The 20,313-nt window shown below is 44.2% G+C and overlaps 1 protein-coding gene across 1 annotated transcript in view; it reads left to right on the plus strand.

The window, feature by feature from the left end:
* Window positions 1-20,313, plus strand: part of MPP2 (MAGUK p55 scaffold protein 2) — a 70,071-nt gene that overhangs the window by 29,128 nt on the left and 20,630 nt on the right. Inside the window, exons 3-6 of the mRNA XM_079950204.1 lie at window positions 4,719-4,819; window positions 12,892-13,044; window positions 18,731-18,880; window positions 19,559-19,786. Coding sequence (XP_079806330.1) covers window positions 4,719-4,819; window positions 12,892-13,044; window positions 18,731-18,880; window positions 19,559-19,786 — 632 coding nt within the window. The remainder of the gene's footprint in view (window positions 1-4,718; window positions 4,820-12,891; window positions 13,045-18,730; window positions 18,881-19,558; window positions 19,787-20,313) is intronic.

Genomic DNA, 20,313 nt, shown 5'->3' on the forward strand with positions numbered 1-20,313 from the left:
CGACTTTATGGGATTGGCAGAAATGACCGGCAGAATCCGTGACCAAGAGAAAGAGACGGTGGAGGAAGATTGGAAGAAATTTAAAGTTTATCTTAAGAACTGTTGTAAAATTGATGAGTGCTAAAATGTTAAGGGGAAGGAAGATGCAGAATTGCAGCTGAAATTGTTTGATGAATTAAGATGAAACTGAGAAAAAATAAGTTATAAATATAATTGGACCAAGGGGTTGCTGAAAAACTGTAAAATAAGGAAGCAGAAAGGGTGAGGTATGGGGAAGTCCATGAAAGAAGGTTTATGAAAAGGAGGATATGAAAATATATATGTTTGTATGTGTCTGTTTGTTTTGTTTGTTTTAAAATGAAAAATCAATAAAAAATTTAAAAAAAAAGAAAAAAAGAAAGCAGGCCAGTGCAAGCTGATAAATAGGTACCTCTGCGGCGAGAAGATAAACGGCGTTTCCATGCACTCTGGTTTCTGACACAGTGCCCCACCTCACCAGTAGTGGTTTAGTAGCAGTTTAGTCATGCTGGCCACATGATCTGGAAAGCTGCCTGTGGACAAACGCCGGCTTCCTCAGCCTGCAAGCGAGACAAGCGCCGCAACCCCAGAGTTGGCCACGACTGGACCTAATGATCAGGGGTCCCTTTACCTTTACCTTTATTCCATATCTTCCAACATTTCTCTGATGGAAATAGGGACATCCTATTCCATACCCTCCATCATTTCTCCAATGAAAACAGAGACATCCTAAGGAAAAGTGGGACATTCCTGGATCAGATCAGAAACTTTGATGGCTTCTGTAAATCTGGGACTGTCCCTGGAAAATATGGATACTTTGGGGGCCTGCCATATCCAGGCCTCCTGCCAACAAGGGGGAAGCGGTGGCAACCCAGCCCAAGCCCCCAAACCTGAGCATGCAAGGCAGGCTCTGAAGCCTGGTCTGCTACAGGTGCAGCAGAATATGGCAGTAATATCCCATTGCGGAATAATAATAATAATAATAATAATAATAATAATAATAATAATAATAATTTATTTATACCCCGCCCACTCTGGGCGGAAAGATGGTGCTGTTTCAGAACCTTTCTCCCTGGTGTGATAGTTTTTATTTTCAGGATTTTTTTGTTTTTAATCGAGGGAGCAGAGTTTTAAAATATGCCATGTGAAACCCTGCTGTCTGAAGTACAGTGGAACCTTGGTTCCCAAACATTTTGGCTCCTGAACGCCGAAAACCCGGAAGTAAATGCTTCCGTTTTCGAACGTTTTCCAGAACCCGAACGTCCGACTGAGTGCAAGAAGCTGAGTGCAAGAAGCTCTTGCAACCGGTGGGAAGCCAAGCCTTGGTTTCCAAACGTTTCGGAAGCCGAACGGGCTTCCGGAACAGATTTTGTTCGAGAACCAAGGTTGCCACTGTCATACGGTCTAAGCTGCCCCCTCAGGGTTGAGAGTCCCAAAACTCCCGTCAAGGGCTGGCAGAGACTCCAGCCGAGGCAAAACCCCCTCATGAGGAAAGGGAACTGCTGGCTCGCTTCTCCCTCTCCATCTGCTGTCTCTGCCCTGTCCCCTCATAACTCACAGGGACAATTAGCCACTATAGCGGGGGGTGGGATACACGAGAAGAACAGCCGTCCGTCTCTGGGAGAGCCTCACAATTCTCAGCAGTTAGTGCCTGGCGTTTGTGTGTGGCTATTTCTCTCACAATGTTTTCAACAGCCTCTCAACCATTCGCCCCACAGCGGTCAGTCATCTTCAGAGGCCTCTCTGCCTGCTCTGTGGACTGACAGGCAAGAGAGGAACCCCAGTTATATCCTGTATTAATGAATTTATCATCTGGGGATGAAGCAGATGTCTGTGGCTGTCTGCCAAGACCCACAAACGCTACTTGTTTGTTTGTTTGCGCTCTGTGTGCGCATGTGGACAAAGGCACAGAGGCTGCAGTCTGGTTTTTCCTCCCCCCCCCCCCCCACCGAACACAGCAAACGAAGTAGGATTGGTGATCCAGTCAGTAAATTGATCAACAAAAGCGTCCGTCATTAATGAAACGTTCTCCTGAATTAGCTAGTGGGCCTGGAAATGTAGGGCACACTACTGACTAGTCTGTGCCAAATACCTCCTCATTTGGTTAAATTTTGTGAAGGGAAATGGCTTTTCCCCCTTCCCGTTTGTATTCCGATGAAGCAAGATTCTTTAGTTATTTAGGGTGTTAACGGAAAAATCCGAGGGCTCCCTTCGACAAAAACAAAGACACCAACCAGGATAACTTGGAGCAAAACAGCAGCCTGTAGGCTTGGCCTTTATTGAACTGTTCCAACAGGGTGCTCCCCTCACTTGCAGGAGAGAGGAAGGACCCACAAAAATCGTGTGCAAGACCTTATAAAGACTTTTGAAATTGCCACCCTGTAGATCAAGACCACCCCCAGAAACATACATCACAGAAAGGAGGGGTTGAGGGAGGAGTTGTGGTGGTAACCTGAATGTCCTGTCACCTGGCTGGTTCCCCCTTTCCCCCTCCCCATGAGTACTTTCCAGGTGACAGAGGGGAGTTTGCAGTTTCCTGCCCCCAGAGGGAAGAACTGATTATTGTCCTTTGTTCCAGTCCATGCTGAATCCACTCCCATATGCAAGTTCTTTGTGATCTTGATTGTCTTCTGTCTAGGACCATCAGGATTGGCATAGCAAATGGGCAGGGCTCCTGTGGATAGGCTGTGTAATGGGAATTGGGGTTGCTTGTGCGTAAGCCGCAACCGCTCCAAGCTGGGTTGTCTGGCTAAAACTTTTCCCAGGCTGGACAGCCCTTACACCGTGGCTGTCTTAATCACTAGCAGAATCCGTCAGTGGGCGTTTCCTGAACTTCTTCCAACATAAAAGCTCTTTGACACCAAGTCTCCGCCTAGCCTCCCTGCGCAGAAGCTTTCTGCGCAGAGTGGGCGTGCCCAGCGGAGGTCCTGCGCTCTCCCTGCTGGTGGAAGAGTCTTGGAGCCCTCCCTCCGAAGCCCTCTCAGCCTCCCCTTTCTTCCTGGCGTCACGCTGATTTCCTTCCCCAGAGGAAGCTCTACCTCTCTCCTTGCTGGTTCCCTCTCCGGCGTCATTGGGGAGCCATACCTCCACCCTTGGCTCCGATGGCAGTTCCCTGACAGGCTGGTATGCTGAAGGGATTATGGCTGGCCTGTATCAAACCTTCCTCATTTTGTAGTCCTTCCTTCATGGAGTAAAATTAAAGTGGAACAGTGCAAATCCGATGTACAGTGGTGCCTCGCAAGACAAAAAGAATCCGTTCTGCGAGTCTCTTCGTCTAGCGGTTTTTTCGTCTTGCGAAGCAAGCCCATTAGCGGCTTAGCGGATTAGCGCTATTAGCGGCTTAGCGGCTTTTAGCGGCTTAGCGGATAAGCGGCTTAGAAAAAGGGGGGGGGGAGGTAAAAAAAGTCGGAAAAACTCGCAAGACATTTTCCTTTTTGGAGGTGCTTCGCAAGCCTATAGGGAAATTCGTCTTGCGAAGCACCTCCAAAATGGAAAACCCTTTCGTCTAGCGGGTTTTTCGTCTTGCGAGGCATTCGTCTTGTGGGGCACCACTGTATGGTTGATTTTCTATGAATTTGTAACAGAAGTGTAGCGTATGTAGTGTGTGAGTGTGAGTGTGTGTGAAGTTTGTACAAACTGAATGATGGGGGGGGGGGGGGGTTCCTGCGACAAGGGCATTTGTCTAAGATAAAAAGCCCCCCAGAGCAGCTGAAAACAGGCCCTATTTTCCAGGGACAGTTCCAGATTTACAAAAGCCTCCCTAGTTTCTGATTTGATCCCGGAATGTCCCACTTTTCCTTAGGACATCCCTATTTTCTTCAGAGAAATGTTGGAAGGTATGGAGTTATCTGACCGTGGGCGGAGCCAAGGAGATAAGTACAGTAACTATACAACCATTAGAAGACATCTGAAGGCAGCGCTTTATAGAGAAATTTAAAAAATAAAAATAAAAATTAATGTTTTATTATGTTTGTATATATGCCAGAACCAAGGCAACCAAGTGAGATGGGCAGGGCAGGAATAGTAAAATTATTATTATTATGGGATAGGATGTCCCTATTTTCATCAGAGAAATGTTGGAGGCTATGGTGGGGAGGTAGGTTTCATTTTGTGGCCTGCCTCAGGTGCCAGAATGTCTTGGGCTGGCCCTGATCACACCTGTTTTGTTATGATTTCTGTCCCCGCCGCAATAAAAAATGAAATAACATCCCTAATTGCAATAGGTAAAAGTAAAGGGACCCCTGACCATTAGGTCCAGTTGTGACCGACTCTGGGGTTGCGACGCTCATCTCGCTTTATTGGCCGAGGGAGCCGGCGTACAGCTTCCGGGTTGTGTGGCCAGCATGACTAAGCCACTTCTGGCGAACCAGAGCAGCACGCGGAAATGCCGTTTACCTTCTCGCCTATTTATCTACTTGCACTTTGACGTGCTTTCGAACTGCTAGGTTGGCAGGAGCAGGGACCGAGCAACGGGAGCTCACCCTGTTGCGGGGATTTGAACCGCCGACCTTCTAATCGGCAAGTCCTAGGCTCTGTGGTTTAACCCACAGCCTCACCCAGGTCCCTAACTACAATACCTAATTGCAAATGCAAATGTATCCCTATCGTGTTATATGACTTCCTTGATATTGTATGTGGGCTGGAACTAGTCTGTGACCGAAATAATAAATTCATTCATCCCTGTTGTTTTCTCTACACAGCAATGCAGCAGGTCTTGGACAACCTCAGTGACCTCCCGAACTCTATGGGAGCCGGAGACCTGGACCTCATCTTTCTCCGTGGCCTCATGGAGAGTCCAATAGTAAGATCATTGGCTAAGGTACAGTTACATGGGGTAGTTGGGAGAAGGGCAGTTTGCTGCAACAGATCCTGCTTCTCCAGTTCCACCCACTTCCGCTGCATCACTTACTCCTTCTTAATCTTGCTCTTAACGCATTTGCCGAATAGATTAGCTGACAACCTATTCTCTGCTCGCTTTATTTCCCCCTTAACTGGATACACAATCTGGCCTTCACACTGCACTGCACACACATAATACAAATGCACACACACACACACTAATGCACACACATATATGACTTCTTCCGTGTTTTTTAGCTGAATGGGTCCCATGTGGTGTGACAGAATGGATGGTGGTATCCAGCCAAGTGCTAGGTGGTTCTTTTAAAATGAGATTCAGGAGGAATACAAAACAGAAGTGGGTGAGAAGATTAAAGATTCCATTCTAAACTGGTTACGACACGTCCAGATAAATGAATGATTTAAAAATGATAAGGGGAAAAAAGATTTGCTCACGAAATCTCAAAATTCCAAAGAGAAATAATACAATGTGATATTAAAGTAAACGGCCTGGGTCCAGTATACCTGAAGGAGCGTCTCCACCGCCATTGTTCAACCTGGACACTGAGGTCCAGCTCCAAGGGCCTTCTGGCGGTTCCCTCACTGCGAGAAGCCAAGTTACAGGGAAGCAGGCAGAGGGCCTTCTCGGTGGTGTTGCCTGCCCTGTGGAACACCCTCGCACCAGATGTCAAGGAAATAAACAACTATCTGGCTTTTAGAAGACATCTGAAGGCAGCCCTGTTTAGGGAAGCTTTTAATGTTTAACAGACCACTGTATTTTAATATTTTGTTGGGCTATAATGTAACTTAAACAGAAAACTATCTTTAGAAAGACTTTTCCTCCAAAAGCATTTTATTTAAAAATCCAATTTAAAAAAATAATAATCTGATTTAATTTTTTATATATATATCTTATTTTTTTAAAAAAAAATCATTGATTTTTATCCACCCTGTTGGGGGCCATCCCCCCTGCCCAGCCTATTTCTGCTATTACAGACAACTTCATTTTAGCCATAGTTCATCACAGCACAGCTCCAGCTTTGGATTATACAGGACACAGGCCTGAGACACATGAACTGCCAAATGCAGGTTCAAGATTTCTTTCTTTCTTTCTTTCTTTCTTTCTTTCTTTCTTTCTTTCTTTCTTTTTCCAGGAGAGAGGTGGTGGTCAGAATCTGCAGAAATATAAAACTCTGGCAATTTTGGGACAAGACATTTTAAGTTTAAAAGTGCCATTTTAAGCAGGAAAAACTTCCTCCTCAAAATTCAACCGCTTTAAGCCGCGAGTGTCTCTCAGGGTAGTTTTTCAAAAAACAAACCTCTTAAGTTGTCCAGCTGTCTAACGCTGTCAAGTACTAACTACCATTGCATGCTGTCTGTCATGTGGGCTGGCTGGTATTTTTGTTTGTTTTAAAAGCCATTGCATATCAGCTGGGGACCTTTGCCTGATTCCCCGCTGCTAAGTAGTTTTGTGTATTATTTACTCTCCTCTGCTTGTTCATATTCTTTGTTTTTGTTGATGTTTATTGATCCGACTTATTGATTTTGCTGCAAGCTGCCTCAAGTTGAGGCAGAAAGGCCCGGTTATAAATGGGTTTTTCATTTAGTGTTTTTATAAGAAAAAATGTTACAAACAAGATGTAACACAGTTAGGATAAACTGCGGGGTGGGGGTGGGGGCAATGCTAGTCTTACTCAAGAGTAGACCCATTATAGCTAATGGACACGACTAACAAAATTCGTATTTTATTTTGTCTACTTTGTGTACGACTTACCGTATTTTTCTGTGTATAAGATGCCCCCAGGTATAAGACGACCTCTATTTTTTGAACCCAAAATTAAGAAATAATGAATTGCAACATTCTGTGTATAAGACGACCCCCAATTTTAAACTTAAAAAAAATTGGGGGGAAATATAGTCTTATACGGGACGCAGGTGGCGCTGTGGGTTAAAGCCTCAGCGCCTAGGACTTGCCGATCGAAAGGTCGGCGGTTCGAATCCCTGCGGCGGGGTGCGCTCCCGCTGCTCGGTCCCAGCGCCTGCCAACCTAGCAGTTCGAAAGCACCTCCGGGTGCAAGTAGATAAATAGGGACCGCTTACCAGCGGGAAGGTAAACGGCGTTTCCGTGTGCGGCTCTGGCTCGCCAGAGCAGCGATGTCACGCTGGCCACGTGACCCGGAAGTGTCTCCGGACAGCGCTGGCCCCTGGCCTCTTAAGTGAGATGGGCGCACAACCCCAGAGTCTGTCAAGACTGGCCCGTACGGGCAGGGGTACCTTTACCTTTACCTTATAGTCTTATACATGGAAAAATACAGTAATTGAATAGAGCCCAAACATGTTTACCCCCAGTTTTAGAATGAGCTTTCAACTCTTGTTTAGCATAGGGTGGGATACTATCCCCCAATTCTATTATTCCAAAAATGTATAAATAAACCCCACATTTCAAGAAATTTGCTTTCTTGAACATTTATTCCAGCTGTTGCTTTTTGTGCCAGTTTAAATACCAATGCTGATTCCCACGTTTTTTTTCTTAACTACTCTGGGATGGAAAGTGGTTTTTTATTTTTCCAGTATAAAATGTTTTCATTTACTTTTTCTTATTTAAAATATTTATGGATCACCCTTCAGTGGGGCTTTCCCAAAAGAAGATAATAACCATCTTATTAGTAGATATAATTAGCCGTAATCTGAGTGTGGTTTTTGGTTTGAAGCTCAATAATACAATTTGTGTACTTGCTATCTGTCCAGCCTGCACTATCAAACACAATTGCTAACATCAACCAATAAATTATTGTCAAAACCTGTCAGGCATCAAACAACAAAATTCAGTGTAGCTGGATGTCAAAAGCAGCCATCAAATATTCAGCCACTTAGAGAATAGCGGGAGAGTATTTGAGAAAAGCATTCACTAGTTAGAATTTGGGACGCAGGTGGCGCTGTGGGTTAAAGCCTCAGCGCCTAGGGCTTGCCGATCGAAAGGTCGGCGGTTCGAATCCCTGCGGCGGGGTGCGCTCCCGCTGCTCGGTCCCAGCGCCTGCCAACCTAGCAGTTCGAAAGCACCTCCGGGTGCAAGTAGATAAATAGGGACCGCTTACCAGCGGGAAGGTAAACGGCGTTTCCGTGTGTGGCTCTGGCTCTGGCTCTGGCCAGAGCAGCGATGTCACGCTGGCCACGTGACCCGGAAGTGTCTCCGGACAGCGCTGGCCCCTGGCCTCTTAAGTGAGATGGGCGCACAACCCCAGAGTCTGTCAAGACTGGCCCGTACGGGCAGGGGTACCTTTACCCTTACCTTTAGTTAGAATTTGGAGGGGATAATTTTGTCTCAGCACACATTGCTGTGCAGAGAACTCCTTTTCAGGCTTCCAGCCAGCGATGTGCTTTTCCAGAATAATTCATTCCATCCTCCCTGTCCATAGTTTTCCATTTTCTTCCCTGAACAGTCAGGCAGTATTCTGCACCTACCGTATTTTTCGCCCCATAGGACGCACCGCCCTATAGGACGCACCTAGTTTTTTTTTTTTTTTGGGGGGGGGAAATAAAGAAAAAAAATTATCCCCCCCCCCAGGCATGGGGCTGGCGCGGGGGAAGCCCAAGCTTCCCCTGACCCCAGCCCCCAGAACAGCCTGCTATCCACAAGCCTAGGGAGCCGCGCCGGTCTCCCCAGGCTTGTGGACAGCTGTGCAAAGACCGGGCGCACTCTTCAGCGCGCCCGAGGCTTTGGAATGCAGGCAGCTCTGTGCGACCCTCCGGAGCCTTGGCGCCAGGCTCCGGAGGGTCGTGCAGAGCTGCGCGGACCCCGGGAGGGCAGGCAGTTCTGCACGACCCTCCGGAGGCCGGCGCGGCTTCGCTGGGCTCCGGAGGGTTGCGCAGAGCTTCCTGAAGCCTGGAGAGTGAGAGCCTCTCGCTCTCCAGGCTTCAGCGAAAGCCTGTATTCGCCCCATAGGACGCACACACATTTCCCCTTCATTTTTGGAGGGGAAAAAGTGCGTCCTATAGGGCAAAAAATACGGTACTTAGCATGCTTATTCCTCCTCATTGGGCTGTTTTGGGTACTTCTGCAAATCTTGAGTCCCCACACTCCATTGATCCATCCCTCTTCTGATTGGATGGCATTGTTTTGGCTGCACAAGAATGCACACTTGAAGAATGAGTTCCCTGTTAGAATATGGGATACCATGGAAATAGCCTGATGAACCTGCAAGGGCTTATATATCCATAATGGGAACGGGTGGCGCTGTGGTCTAAACCATTGAGCCTCTTGGGCCTGCCAATCGGAAGGTCGGCGGTTCAAATCCCCGCGACGGAATGAGCTCCTGTTGCTCTGTCCCAGCTCCTGCCAACCTAGCAGTTCGAAAGCACATCAGTGCAAGTACAGTGGTAGCTCAGGTTACAGACGCTTCAGGTTACAGACGCTTCAGGTTACAGAGGCAGTTCCCCTAGAGGCAGGCAGAGGAAGATGGGGTGTGAGAGAAATGCTCACAGTTGCGGGTGCACACACACTCTCAGAGACATTAATCCCTGGCCACCTTTCTGTTGTTTACCTCTGCTTATCTTTCTTCTGGCAGCTAATTGTCCCTCATTCTCTCCACTGCAGCCACTTGGGAAAATTAGCCATTAAAATGAAAGATAATATAAGCAAACAACCCAGGAAGGGTAGAAAGCCAACAGCGCCTGCTCTCAAGTGTGTGCAGTCGTTATTGTCATGGAATTCTACTCAATATTGATCCAGAGCAGAACTCCAACGTATAGTTAGCAGAGTAAAAACTTAACAGACCAAAGGCAGAGCTTTACTGCTGCTGAAGGCAAATGAGAACAATGGTCACAAATCCAATACATTCAGGATTGGCACCGTCCGTAAGGAATCCAGTTCCGAGACAAAACCTACAAAAGATGACTGGCTACACAAATTAAGTGAATTTCTAGAAATGGCAAGCTAACTGCAAATATAAAAATGCAGTCAAATCAAAAACTTAGACAAGAATGGCAATGTTTTGAAGAATATATGGATAAACACTGTTCAGAAAAGAATATGCTGATATGTTTAGATTAAAGGAGTAAAGTGGAACAGAAACCATTAATAAGTCATGTCATAGCAAGATCAAAATATAAAACTTAAAATATTGCAAAGTTTTATACGAAATTCAAAATAAATGGTAGTTGAGGTGTGGTGGATGGAAGCGGTGGGGTGGGGTGATGGGTAGTCACGGGGTGGGAATGACTTTTGTTTGTGTAAATAGTAATTTATTTTTGTCTTATCTATGTATTTCCTTTTCTCTCTTTTTTGTTTTGTTTTATTATTCCCCCCCGTACCAATAAATTCAATAAAATTAAAAAAGAAATTAAAATAAAGAAAGAAATCAAGTTGCAGTAGACTTAATTTAAACTTACAATAACTTACAGTGGTACCTCGTAAGACGAATGCCTCGCAAGACGAAAAACACGCAAGACGAAAGAGTTTTTTTGAGTCATTTCGCAAGACGAATTTCCCTATGGGCTTGCTTCGCAAGACGAAATGTCTTGTGAGTTCTTGCGAGTTTGTTTCCTTTTTCTTAAAGCCGCTAAGCCGTTAATAGCCGCTAAGCCGCTTATCCGCTTAGCCGTTAATAGCCGCTAAGCCACTAATAGCCGTGCTTCACAAGACGAAAAAACCGCAAGACGAAGAGACTCGCGGAACGGATTAATTTCGTCTTGCGAGGCACCACTGTATAAGAAGTCTAAACCTTAACACTCAGCATACTATGTACAGAACACCACACCAGAAGGGAGCGAGACAGAAAGAGAAAGTGAAACCCAGGCTCCTTCTGGCCTATTATTTTAGTCAGCATGATCTTGGCAGAAAGAGATAACAGAGCCAGTTTTAACCAGCTGTATTCAGCTTCTCTGAAGGAATAACCCAAACTTCAGACACTTTCTGCTTGCTTCTTTCACACAGAGAAGCTTCCAGAACTCTCTTGAATGAATTAGAATAGGAAATATTTCTATACATCAGATCAATGCTTTCTGCGCTAAGAAATGCAAAGAGGGAAGAACGGAGGCAGAATTAAGCACGCTCTGCCGACAGGTGTGGGGACCCAGAAACAGACCCCTGTGCGAAATGGTTGTCACCTAGATCATTAATACACCACCCTCCATCTGAAGATGGCAGGGCAGTTCACAGCAAACCTGTTTCTGGCTTGGGAATTTTTAGTCATTTGGAGCTTTTGAAATGGGGAATGCATCAGCAGGATCTGAAACACATATTTTATTTCAACCAAGTTCAGATAATATTTATATTATTTATAATCAAGTAACAATAACTGAAATAGTAATTGAAAATGAAATGGGCAGCATCTCTCTGAAATGCTGAATTCATTTCTAACTAAGCCAGTGGTAACACATAGTCTTTCAATTCTCTTGATTTCTCGCTTTTCAAATCTTAATTTTAGTCCTTCACATTTCCACCTCAGTTTGATTTTTTAAAACGTCCTCATTAAAATTCACCAGCATTTAAAATACACATTTTTAAATGTGATATACCCATTTCTGTAAAACATTTTTGTCTTCATTTGTATGCTTTAACAGTTAATATGCATTTTTACGCACATTTTACCTCAGTTGTATGCATTTTTGTACACATTACTCGGCTGGAGAATGGCAAAATTCAGAGAATCTCGAAGAATTGTTGCGTTTCCGTTTACATGCAGTTTCAGGAAACTGCACATTAGGTAGATCTGCCTTTTGATGTGAATAGAATCAAATTTCTCTCTCTCCTCTCCTGCCACATCCCTACCCCAAACAGCTTTTCTCCTTGAGGGGGGAAAAGATACAGAGACCACATATCTTCCAGCCACAGGCTGAAAAAAGAGCTTGGGGAGTGATTTTGAGCAGGGAAATGGCAGGAAGGATAAGGGTTAAGCGGACCCTCCCTCATGCTGTACCTCTGATCCCAATCACTGTATCTCCCTTTTAATAATAGTAGAAATAATAATAATAATAATAATAATAATAATAATAATAATAATAATAAAATTTATTATTTATACCCTGCCCATCTGGGCAACTCCCAACAGAATAATAATAATAATAATAATAATAATAATAATAAAGTGATTATAAAAACAAACATTAAAAACTTCCCTAAACAGGGCTGCTTTCAGATACTGTAAGAAAACTGGACATCTCCTGTTTCTCCTTTAGTTGGGCCCTGAGCTGGCCGCAGAAACCTAGCGAAACTTGTATGTTAATGTTTCCTGGATTGAGGGTCCAAATGCATTCTCCCTTCTCACCTAATCCCCTGTCAAGTAGTGGAGTGTGGGAAAGTTGCTCCTGAGAGGGCTAGAATCAGGATTTTTTGTCCCATTTTCCAGCTAAAGCTATCCAGAAACATCCCACCTCACTATCCAGTCCTGGATTCCAGAACTGGCTCATATTAAGCTCTCCTTCCCACCCCCCTCCTGCTGACTTCAGGCAGGCAACGCTAAGCTTCTCCTTGAGAGCCTTCTTATTTTTAGTTCCTTCTCTTTTGTGTCTGCCTCCCTTTTGACAGCCTTTCTCAAGGCTCCTTCAGAGCCAGCGATTCATCCCTTTTGCAGCAAAGACCTGCCTGATTTCTGGCTGTGCTCCCTGTCAAAGGCTGGAGAGGCTCTGATCTTTCTGGGGGTGCTGCTCTGAGCAAGTGGGCTGTGTATTTGTGTGAGAGCGGCATGTGTGAGTAATTCTTCCAATCCCCTTTCCTTTACACAGTTCACAACACACACCCTCCCCCCCCACCTTACCCTTTTGGCTCTGGAAAGTGCTGATGAGTTTTCCCAAACTCCGCAGGCACCCATATTTAAAATTTGGAGAGCTCTATCAACCACACACACATGCTTTTGGTTTAATTTGAGGGACAGGGCCGTGGGTTTTTCAGGCATGCACAGAAACATAACCCCGTAGGTCTCCAGCATCCACAGTGTCGGAAGGACAAAGGGTTCGCAGGGCTTTGTTGGTTTATTTACATGTGCCTCTCTAATCCACCCCCCTCCTTCACCCTTTTGCCACCCGCCCACTGTACAGGCTCACGAGCGACTGGAGGAGACAAAGCTGGAAGCCGTGAGGGACAACAATCTGGAGCTGGTCCAGGAGATACTCAAAGACATCACTCGCATCGCTCAGCAAGACAGCACGGCCGCCGAACTGGCTCGCATTCTCCAGGAGCCTCACTTCCAGGTAGGAAGCAGCTCTCTCTCAAGATCCGGGGAAATGGTGAAACTTACCAGAAGACTAAGAAATCAAGATAACTAAACTTTTTTTTTATAAAAGAATGGAAATGGTTTCTCGAATATTTACAGATAAATTGTAAACCAAAACATGAGCAGGATCATTGTAATAACCTGCAGTTTTATAAGAGTGTGTATTTACAGTAGACAATTAAATGAATTTGGATATGCAGAAGATCTTACAAAATTAATTTTAGGAACCGTAGAAAGGGGGAAGGAAGTCAAATTTTCAAGTGTTAGATTGATTGTAAAACTAATGAAATGTATAAATTTGAAAAGTATAAATAAAAAATTAAAATCAACAACAACAACAGCTTCCTGATACAAGGCTGCCTTCAGATGTCTTCTAAAAGTTGTGAAGTTTTTTATCTGAAGGGAGCCTCACTTCCAGGTGAGAGGCAGCTGTCTCTCAAGATCCGGGGAGTGAGAAAAAGGTGTTATTTCCAGACCTGAACTGGGATCTTTGATGCCACATGGACCCTGGAGCCCGGGGCTCATTGCAAGTCGCCCTGGAAAGAGGACAGACAATTTACTAAGGGCTCATTTCTCATAAGGAGGTGTTAGCAGGAATCCCAGCGCATATCAGCTTGGTCTGTGTGTGACACACACAGAGAGAAAAGTGTCGGGAGAAGTGCCCTTTCGCACAAAGACCCACAGGGCCAGGATATTAATAAGGGACATCTGTGGATGTGCCCTGTTTGGCAGCTGCAGTTGGGGGAAGGGTTCCGACTTGGCGATGGATAAAGCTTTCTGCTTCATGCCAGGCTGAGAGATGAGGTGCCTTGTTAAAGCCTTTGCTGACGACTTAGTTTTGATGGTGGAAGAACCGATGGGGACTGCAGCCGAGATACTGGAGGAAATTGAAAAATTTGGAGAGGTGGCAGGTTTTATAATAAACAGGAAGAAAACCAAAATTATAGCCAAAAATATGGAAAAAACAACGATGGAAGTATTGCAACAGCAAACGGGTATTGAAATTGCCAAAAAGGTGAAATATTTGGGAATATGGTTAACTCCAAAAAATATCGATCTGTTCCAAAACAACTACGTCCCGGTGTGGAATGGAATTAAGAAGGACCTGGAAGTATGGAGAAGACTAAAACTATCCCTTTGGGGTAGAATCTCAATGATTAAGATGCTAGTGCTACCAAAGATGCTATTTTTATTTCAGATGATACCAATACTAAAAGGAACGGCGATTTTTAAAGATTGGCAAAGGATGATTTCAAGATATATCTGGCAGGGCAAAAAGCCGAGAATTAAATATAAATTACTAACAGATGCAAAAGAAAGAGGAGGCTTTGCCCTGCCAGATTTGAAGTTATATTATGAAGCATCATGTCTTTGCTGGTTAAAAGAATGGATTAAACTTAAAAACACAAAGCTCCTGGATTTGGAAGGATTCGATAGCAGATTTGGATGGCACGCGCACCTTTGGAAAGAAAAGAAAAAGGGTTATAAATCATTTGAAAATCATATCTTCCGGAGATCGCTATTGGAAGTTTGGGACAGATACAAAAATATACTAGAAATGGGGGTCCCACATTGGTTATCCCCATTAGAGGTTATAGGTGTCAAAAAAATTAATATGAGAAGTGATTGGATCACCTATGGAGACTTGGTGGTGAAGGAAGGGGGGAAGTGGAGATTAAAACCATACGAACAAGTAAAAGAACATGTCTATGACTGGTTGCACTATTATCAAATAAGTGAAATGTTTAAAAAGGATGTGAAAGAAAAAGGGTACAAAGAAAAGGATTCAAAATTTCAAACAGAAATTGTTAATAATGATTGCAAGATAATTTCTAAAATGTACAAAATTCTGTTGGAATGGCATACAATGGATGAGGAAGTAAAAGTGGTTATGATTCAATGGGCCAAAGATTTAGGATATAACATAGAAATAGATGATTGGCAAAGAATATGGAATGAAAATCTGAAGTTTACAGCATGTATCACATTGAAAGAAAATGTAATGAAGATGGTATACAGGTGGTATATGACACCAGTAAAATTAGCAAAAATGTACAAAACTTGTAATAAGTGTTGGAAGTGCAAGGAGAAAGAAGGTACATTCATGCATATGTGGTGGGATTGTAAGAAAGTAAGGGGGTTCTGGGAGATGATACATAATGAATTAAAGAAAATGCTAAAATATAGCTTTGTTAAGAAACCAGAAACCTTTTTGCTGGGAATAACAAGAATGGACATAAATAGGAGAGACAGTAAACTTTTTCAGTATGCAATCACCGCAGCAAGAATACTGTTGGCCCAAAAATGGAAACAAGAAGAAGTGCCGACTTTGGAAGAATGGAGGACAAAACTAACAGATTATGCAGAACTGGATAAATTAACTGGGAAAATCAGATTTCAAAAGGATCACAGGTTCTTTGAGGACTGGGGGAAATTTACGGAGTATTTGAAAACTGTTTGTGAGGACTGTACAACGCTAGTGTGCTTTAAAGAAGCTTTGTGAAAATACAAGGAATATTGCTAGTAAGCAAACAAGGTTAGAAATATAGTGTTTAATGGCAATATTAAAATTAAGGAATGTGAAGATAGGATTTGAATTACGAAAGATTGTCAGAGAAGTTGAGGGAGGTCCAATAAGCTAAAATATGTGATGTGCAATTTGATATGACTGGAGTTTTTCATGAAAAATTTTATAATAAAAAATTTAAAACCGGAGAGATGAGGTGCCTTTGGTCAGCAATGTGCGACAGCGAGATGTATTTTATTTCCCCCCGTGTGTATAAGAAAGACGTGGTTTATGTCCTCTTTTTTTGCAGAGACACCTGAGGCATCTGGCTTAATGCTGTTGGTTTATTTGCTTGTTTCCTTATTGCATTTGCATCTGGTCTTTCTTCTGTATGGGCTGTGTGGCGACACACCAGGAGTTCCCAGGTGTTTTCCCACTTAGGAACTGACCAGATGAATACCTGCTTAGCTTCGGCAAATTTGCTGGATCGTGTAACTTCAGACTGTTGATGTATATACGCAAAGTGTAGATTCTCTGTGCTAGTGTTGCCTCTCTGTGTCTGTGTCTAAGGTGGCATGAGGGAGGGGTTTAAATTCTCAAAAGGATTTGCCTGTCTTGTTTTAACTGGTAGGTTTATGCATCATCTTCATCATCATCATCATCATCATCATCATTTATTTATACCTGCCCATCTGGCTGGGTTTTCCCAGCCACTCTGAGTGGCTCCCAACAGAATATTAAAAACACAATAAAACATCAAAGATTAAGAACTTCCCTAAACAGGGCTGCCTTCAGTTTTCACAGGAAACTGAAGTAGAAGCTTTTTAACAGTGAAAGCTTGATTTATTGCCTAGTTAAAAGCTTAAGACTATATTTAAACAATATTTAAACGGCCTTGGCCCAGTATACCTGAAGGAGCATCTCCACCCCCATCGTTCAGGCTAGACACTGAGGTCCAGCTCCGAGGGCCTTCTGGCGGTTCCCTCCCTGCGAGAAGTGAGGTTACAGGGAACCAGGCCGAGGGCCTTCTCGGTAGTGGCCCCCGCCCTGTGGAAAACCCTCCCATCAGATGTTAGGGAAATAAACAACTATCTGACTTTTAGATGACATCTGGAGGCAGCCCTGTTTAGAAGTTTTTAATGTTTGATGTTTTAACGTGTTTTTAATATTCTGTTGGGAGCTGCCCAGAGTGGCTGGGGAAACCCAGCCAGATGGGCGGGGTAATAATAATAATAATAATAATAATAATAATAATAATAATAATTTAATAGTCAGGTATCAGAAGCCAAGTTGTAATACACTTGGAATGCTGCTCTTTAGATTCCGTCCGCCTCCCAATGTCATTCAGATGTTGTGATCCCACATCCCTCTAAAGAGTTCAAGGTGACACACATGATATTATCTCTGCAATAATCCTATGGGCTCAGAGAGAATGAATGATCCACAATTACCCAGTGACTGTCATGGCTAAGTGGGGACTTGAAGCCTGGTCCACTCCCTAGTCCCAGCTTGATAGGCTCCTCTACACCTGTTGTGCTATATATCTAACCATTGATATATGGCTTAATAGTTCCCCAGGGCACTGTGCGTTTGTGTATGTTCTTGCTGGGCTTAATCTAGCGATTTCGTAAATCACCGTGGAAGAGAGCCTCTTCTGATCAAGAACATACCGTATTTTTCTGTCTATAAGACGCCCCCATGTATAAGACTTCTCCTATTTTGGGGGACTCAGATTTAAGAAAATGGGGGGGGGGATGTATCCGTATATAAGACACCACTTTATTTTTGACATTATTTTAAAGGAAAAAAACCTAGTCTTATACATGGAAAAATACGGTATTTATTTTATTTTTAATTGCATTGTTTCGCTTCTGTTGTTTGCCACCCTGGGCTTATTTGGGAGGAAGAGTGGGATAGAAGTAAGACTACAGCAGCAGTTGGTCCTTCCAGGAGGCTGGGGAAGGGAATGACCACCATTGCCCTCCCCAACATTTGCCGTTCGCTGCTTCCAGCCTCCTCTAGGAACCAGTTGTTTGTTGTCCAGCTTGGTGAGAGTCCCCCACCCACTCTGAACCATATTTAAGCCAGCCTCCTTGGAGTCCAGGAAGACCAGTGCCAGGAACTGCATTGTTAGTTAACTCTTGTTTTGCTTTGTATTTATGTATTTAAACCTGGATTTATTATTTATTTATTTATTTATTTATTTATTTATTTATTTATTTATTCTGTGCATTTTAAATGGTTGATTGTTGCCATTATGTGCTCTGCATTCTATATATATTTGTATTTTGATGTTTCGAACGTTTACTGTAAGCCACTTTGGGCCCAGCTCATTGTGAAACAGTGGCATATAAGTACAGTGGTACCTTGGTTCTTGAAGTCTGTTCCAAAACCAAAGCGTTCCAAAACCAAGGCTCACTTTCCCACAGAAAGTAATGCAAAACAGATTAATCCGTTCCAGACTTTCAAAAACAACCCCATGGGGAGCTCATGGCGGGGATTCAAACCGCCAACCTTCCGATTGGCAATCCCTAGGCTCTGTGGTTTAGACCACAGCACCACCCACGTCCCGTTGTTGTTAGTACTGTATTGTTATTGTTACTAATAATAATCTCCAGGGGATCCCATTCTGCGTATGACTTGGAAGCCTTGCCCCTGCTTCCAGAATTGTAACTAGAGACTTTAAGGTCTCTGGACACAGGCCCATGGCACAAATTTGCACAAATATGCATATTAGCTGCAGAAGGGCTGTAGCTCAGTAGTCGAGCACCTGTTTATGTGCACACAGAAGGTTCTAGGTTCATTCATGGGCATATCCCAGTGGGAATGTATGAATCCCTGGAGAGTTGCTACCAGTCAGTGTAGGCAGTGCTGATGGACCAAGGGTTTGACTCAGCATAGGGCAGTTTCTTAGGCTTCCTATATGAATGGATGCCTCTAGGCAAGCCATCACTTTGCTTTCTGGGGTATCATGAGTGTGCTGTTTGGAGAGCAAGGCCTGGAGATCCAGGACCTAGTGCAAAAGACTTGATCCTCATGACCCCCCGTAACGAGGCCCGTTCCCCTCCTTTACGTTTTGCTTAATCTGTCTCTGGTCTCAGCTGAGCGGGTCTTTCTGCTGTCTCCTTTTTCCCACCCCTGCCACCCCCTTTCTCAGTCCCTCTTGGAAACCCACGATTCCGTTGCCTCCAAGAGCTACGAGACGCCACCACCCAGTCCAGTCCTGGACCCCATGTTCAACAACCAGCCGGTGCCACCAGATGCCGTGCGCATGGTGGGGATTCGTAAGACTGCTGGGGAGCACCTGGTGAGTAAAGTCTTTTCCCACTGTCATTGGCCTTGCCATATTTTAGTTTAAAGGCCAGTGTACTGAGCAGACCTGTAACAAACCAACTAACTAACCAACTAACCAACTAACCAACTAACCAACTAACCAACTAACCAACTAACCAACTAACCAACTAACCAACCAACCAATTAACCAATTAACCAACCAACCAACCAACCAACCAACCAACCAACCAACCAACTAACTAACCAGTGCTGGATTTATATATAAGCTAAATAAGCTGTAGCTTAGGGCCAACTAATCAACTAACCAACCAACCTGTCACTTACCGTATTTTACGCTCTATAAGACACACCCGACCATAAGACGCACCTAGTTTTTAGAGGAGGAAAACAAGAAAAAAAATATTCTGAATCAAATGTTGTTGAAGAGGCTTCGCAGCAATCCCTCTTGCTGTTCTGGCTTCAGCAATAGCTGTGCAGCCTGCATTCACTCCATAAGACGCACACACATTTCCCCTTACATTTTAGGAGGGGAAAGGTGCGTCTTATAGAGCGAAAAATACGGTGCATAGCAATAGGGTAGCCCAGGTGGAACAGCTGCTTCAGCCTGCCTCATAGTAGGGCTGGACCTGCCCCCATTACCCATAGCTGCTTTGCATTGACCCTGCGCTCTTGCTGGTTTCTTTTCCCTCAGGGTGTGACGTTCCGGGTGGAGCGCGGCGAGCTTGTCATTGCCCGCATCCTGCACGGTGGCATGATTGACCAGCAGGGGCTGCTGCATGTGGGTGACATCATCAAGGAGGTGAACGGGCAGGAGGTGGGCAGTGACCCACGGGCATTGCAAGAGGTGCTGAAAAATGCCAGCGGAAGCGTGGTGCTCAAGATCCTGCCCAGTTACCAGGAGCCACACCCACCTCGCCAGGTAGGAGGCGCCATCATTTAGTTACTTGTCTCCCCTGTGCTAAATAAGGTCTTGCTAATTGCCCCCCCCCACCTCTGCCTGGAACAAAGATAAAATGTGATCGTCATCTCTTGACTGAAACAGGCAGGCTTTCCACATTATTCTTTCATTTCTTTCCCCACTCCTTTCTTTCTTCTCTCTTCCTTTCAGAAAGATTCCCCGTCCTAAAATAATCATGATTACGCTGTCGGCTGATTAAAGATTTCATCAATTATTTATCTATTTTCTTTTTTTGGATATTATCAGAACATCCGTACTGGTGCCTTTCTGAGCTGCTGGGGGGAAGTCTATGATAACGTCCCAAAGCTCTTTTTCCAAAAAGGAAAGGCTGTCCGCAGTATTTTCTTCTGCATTCCCTGTGGCAGGAGGAGCACACTGAGAACTAAAATAGCCCATGAAAACAAAAAAGTTACGTGCTCTTAACTTGCAGGGCCACCAATTTAAATTTGGCCACCACCACTAGCTAATCAACAAAACGTTGAGTCAGT

The sequence above is a fragment of the Podarcis cretensis genome, assembly GCF_951804945.1.
Source record: "Podarcis cretensis genome assembly, chromosome: 13".
NCBI lineage: Eukaryota > Metazoa > Chordata > Lepidosauria > Squamata > Lacertidae > Podarcis > Podarcis cretensis.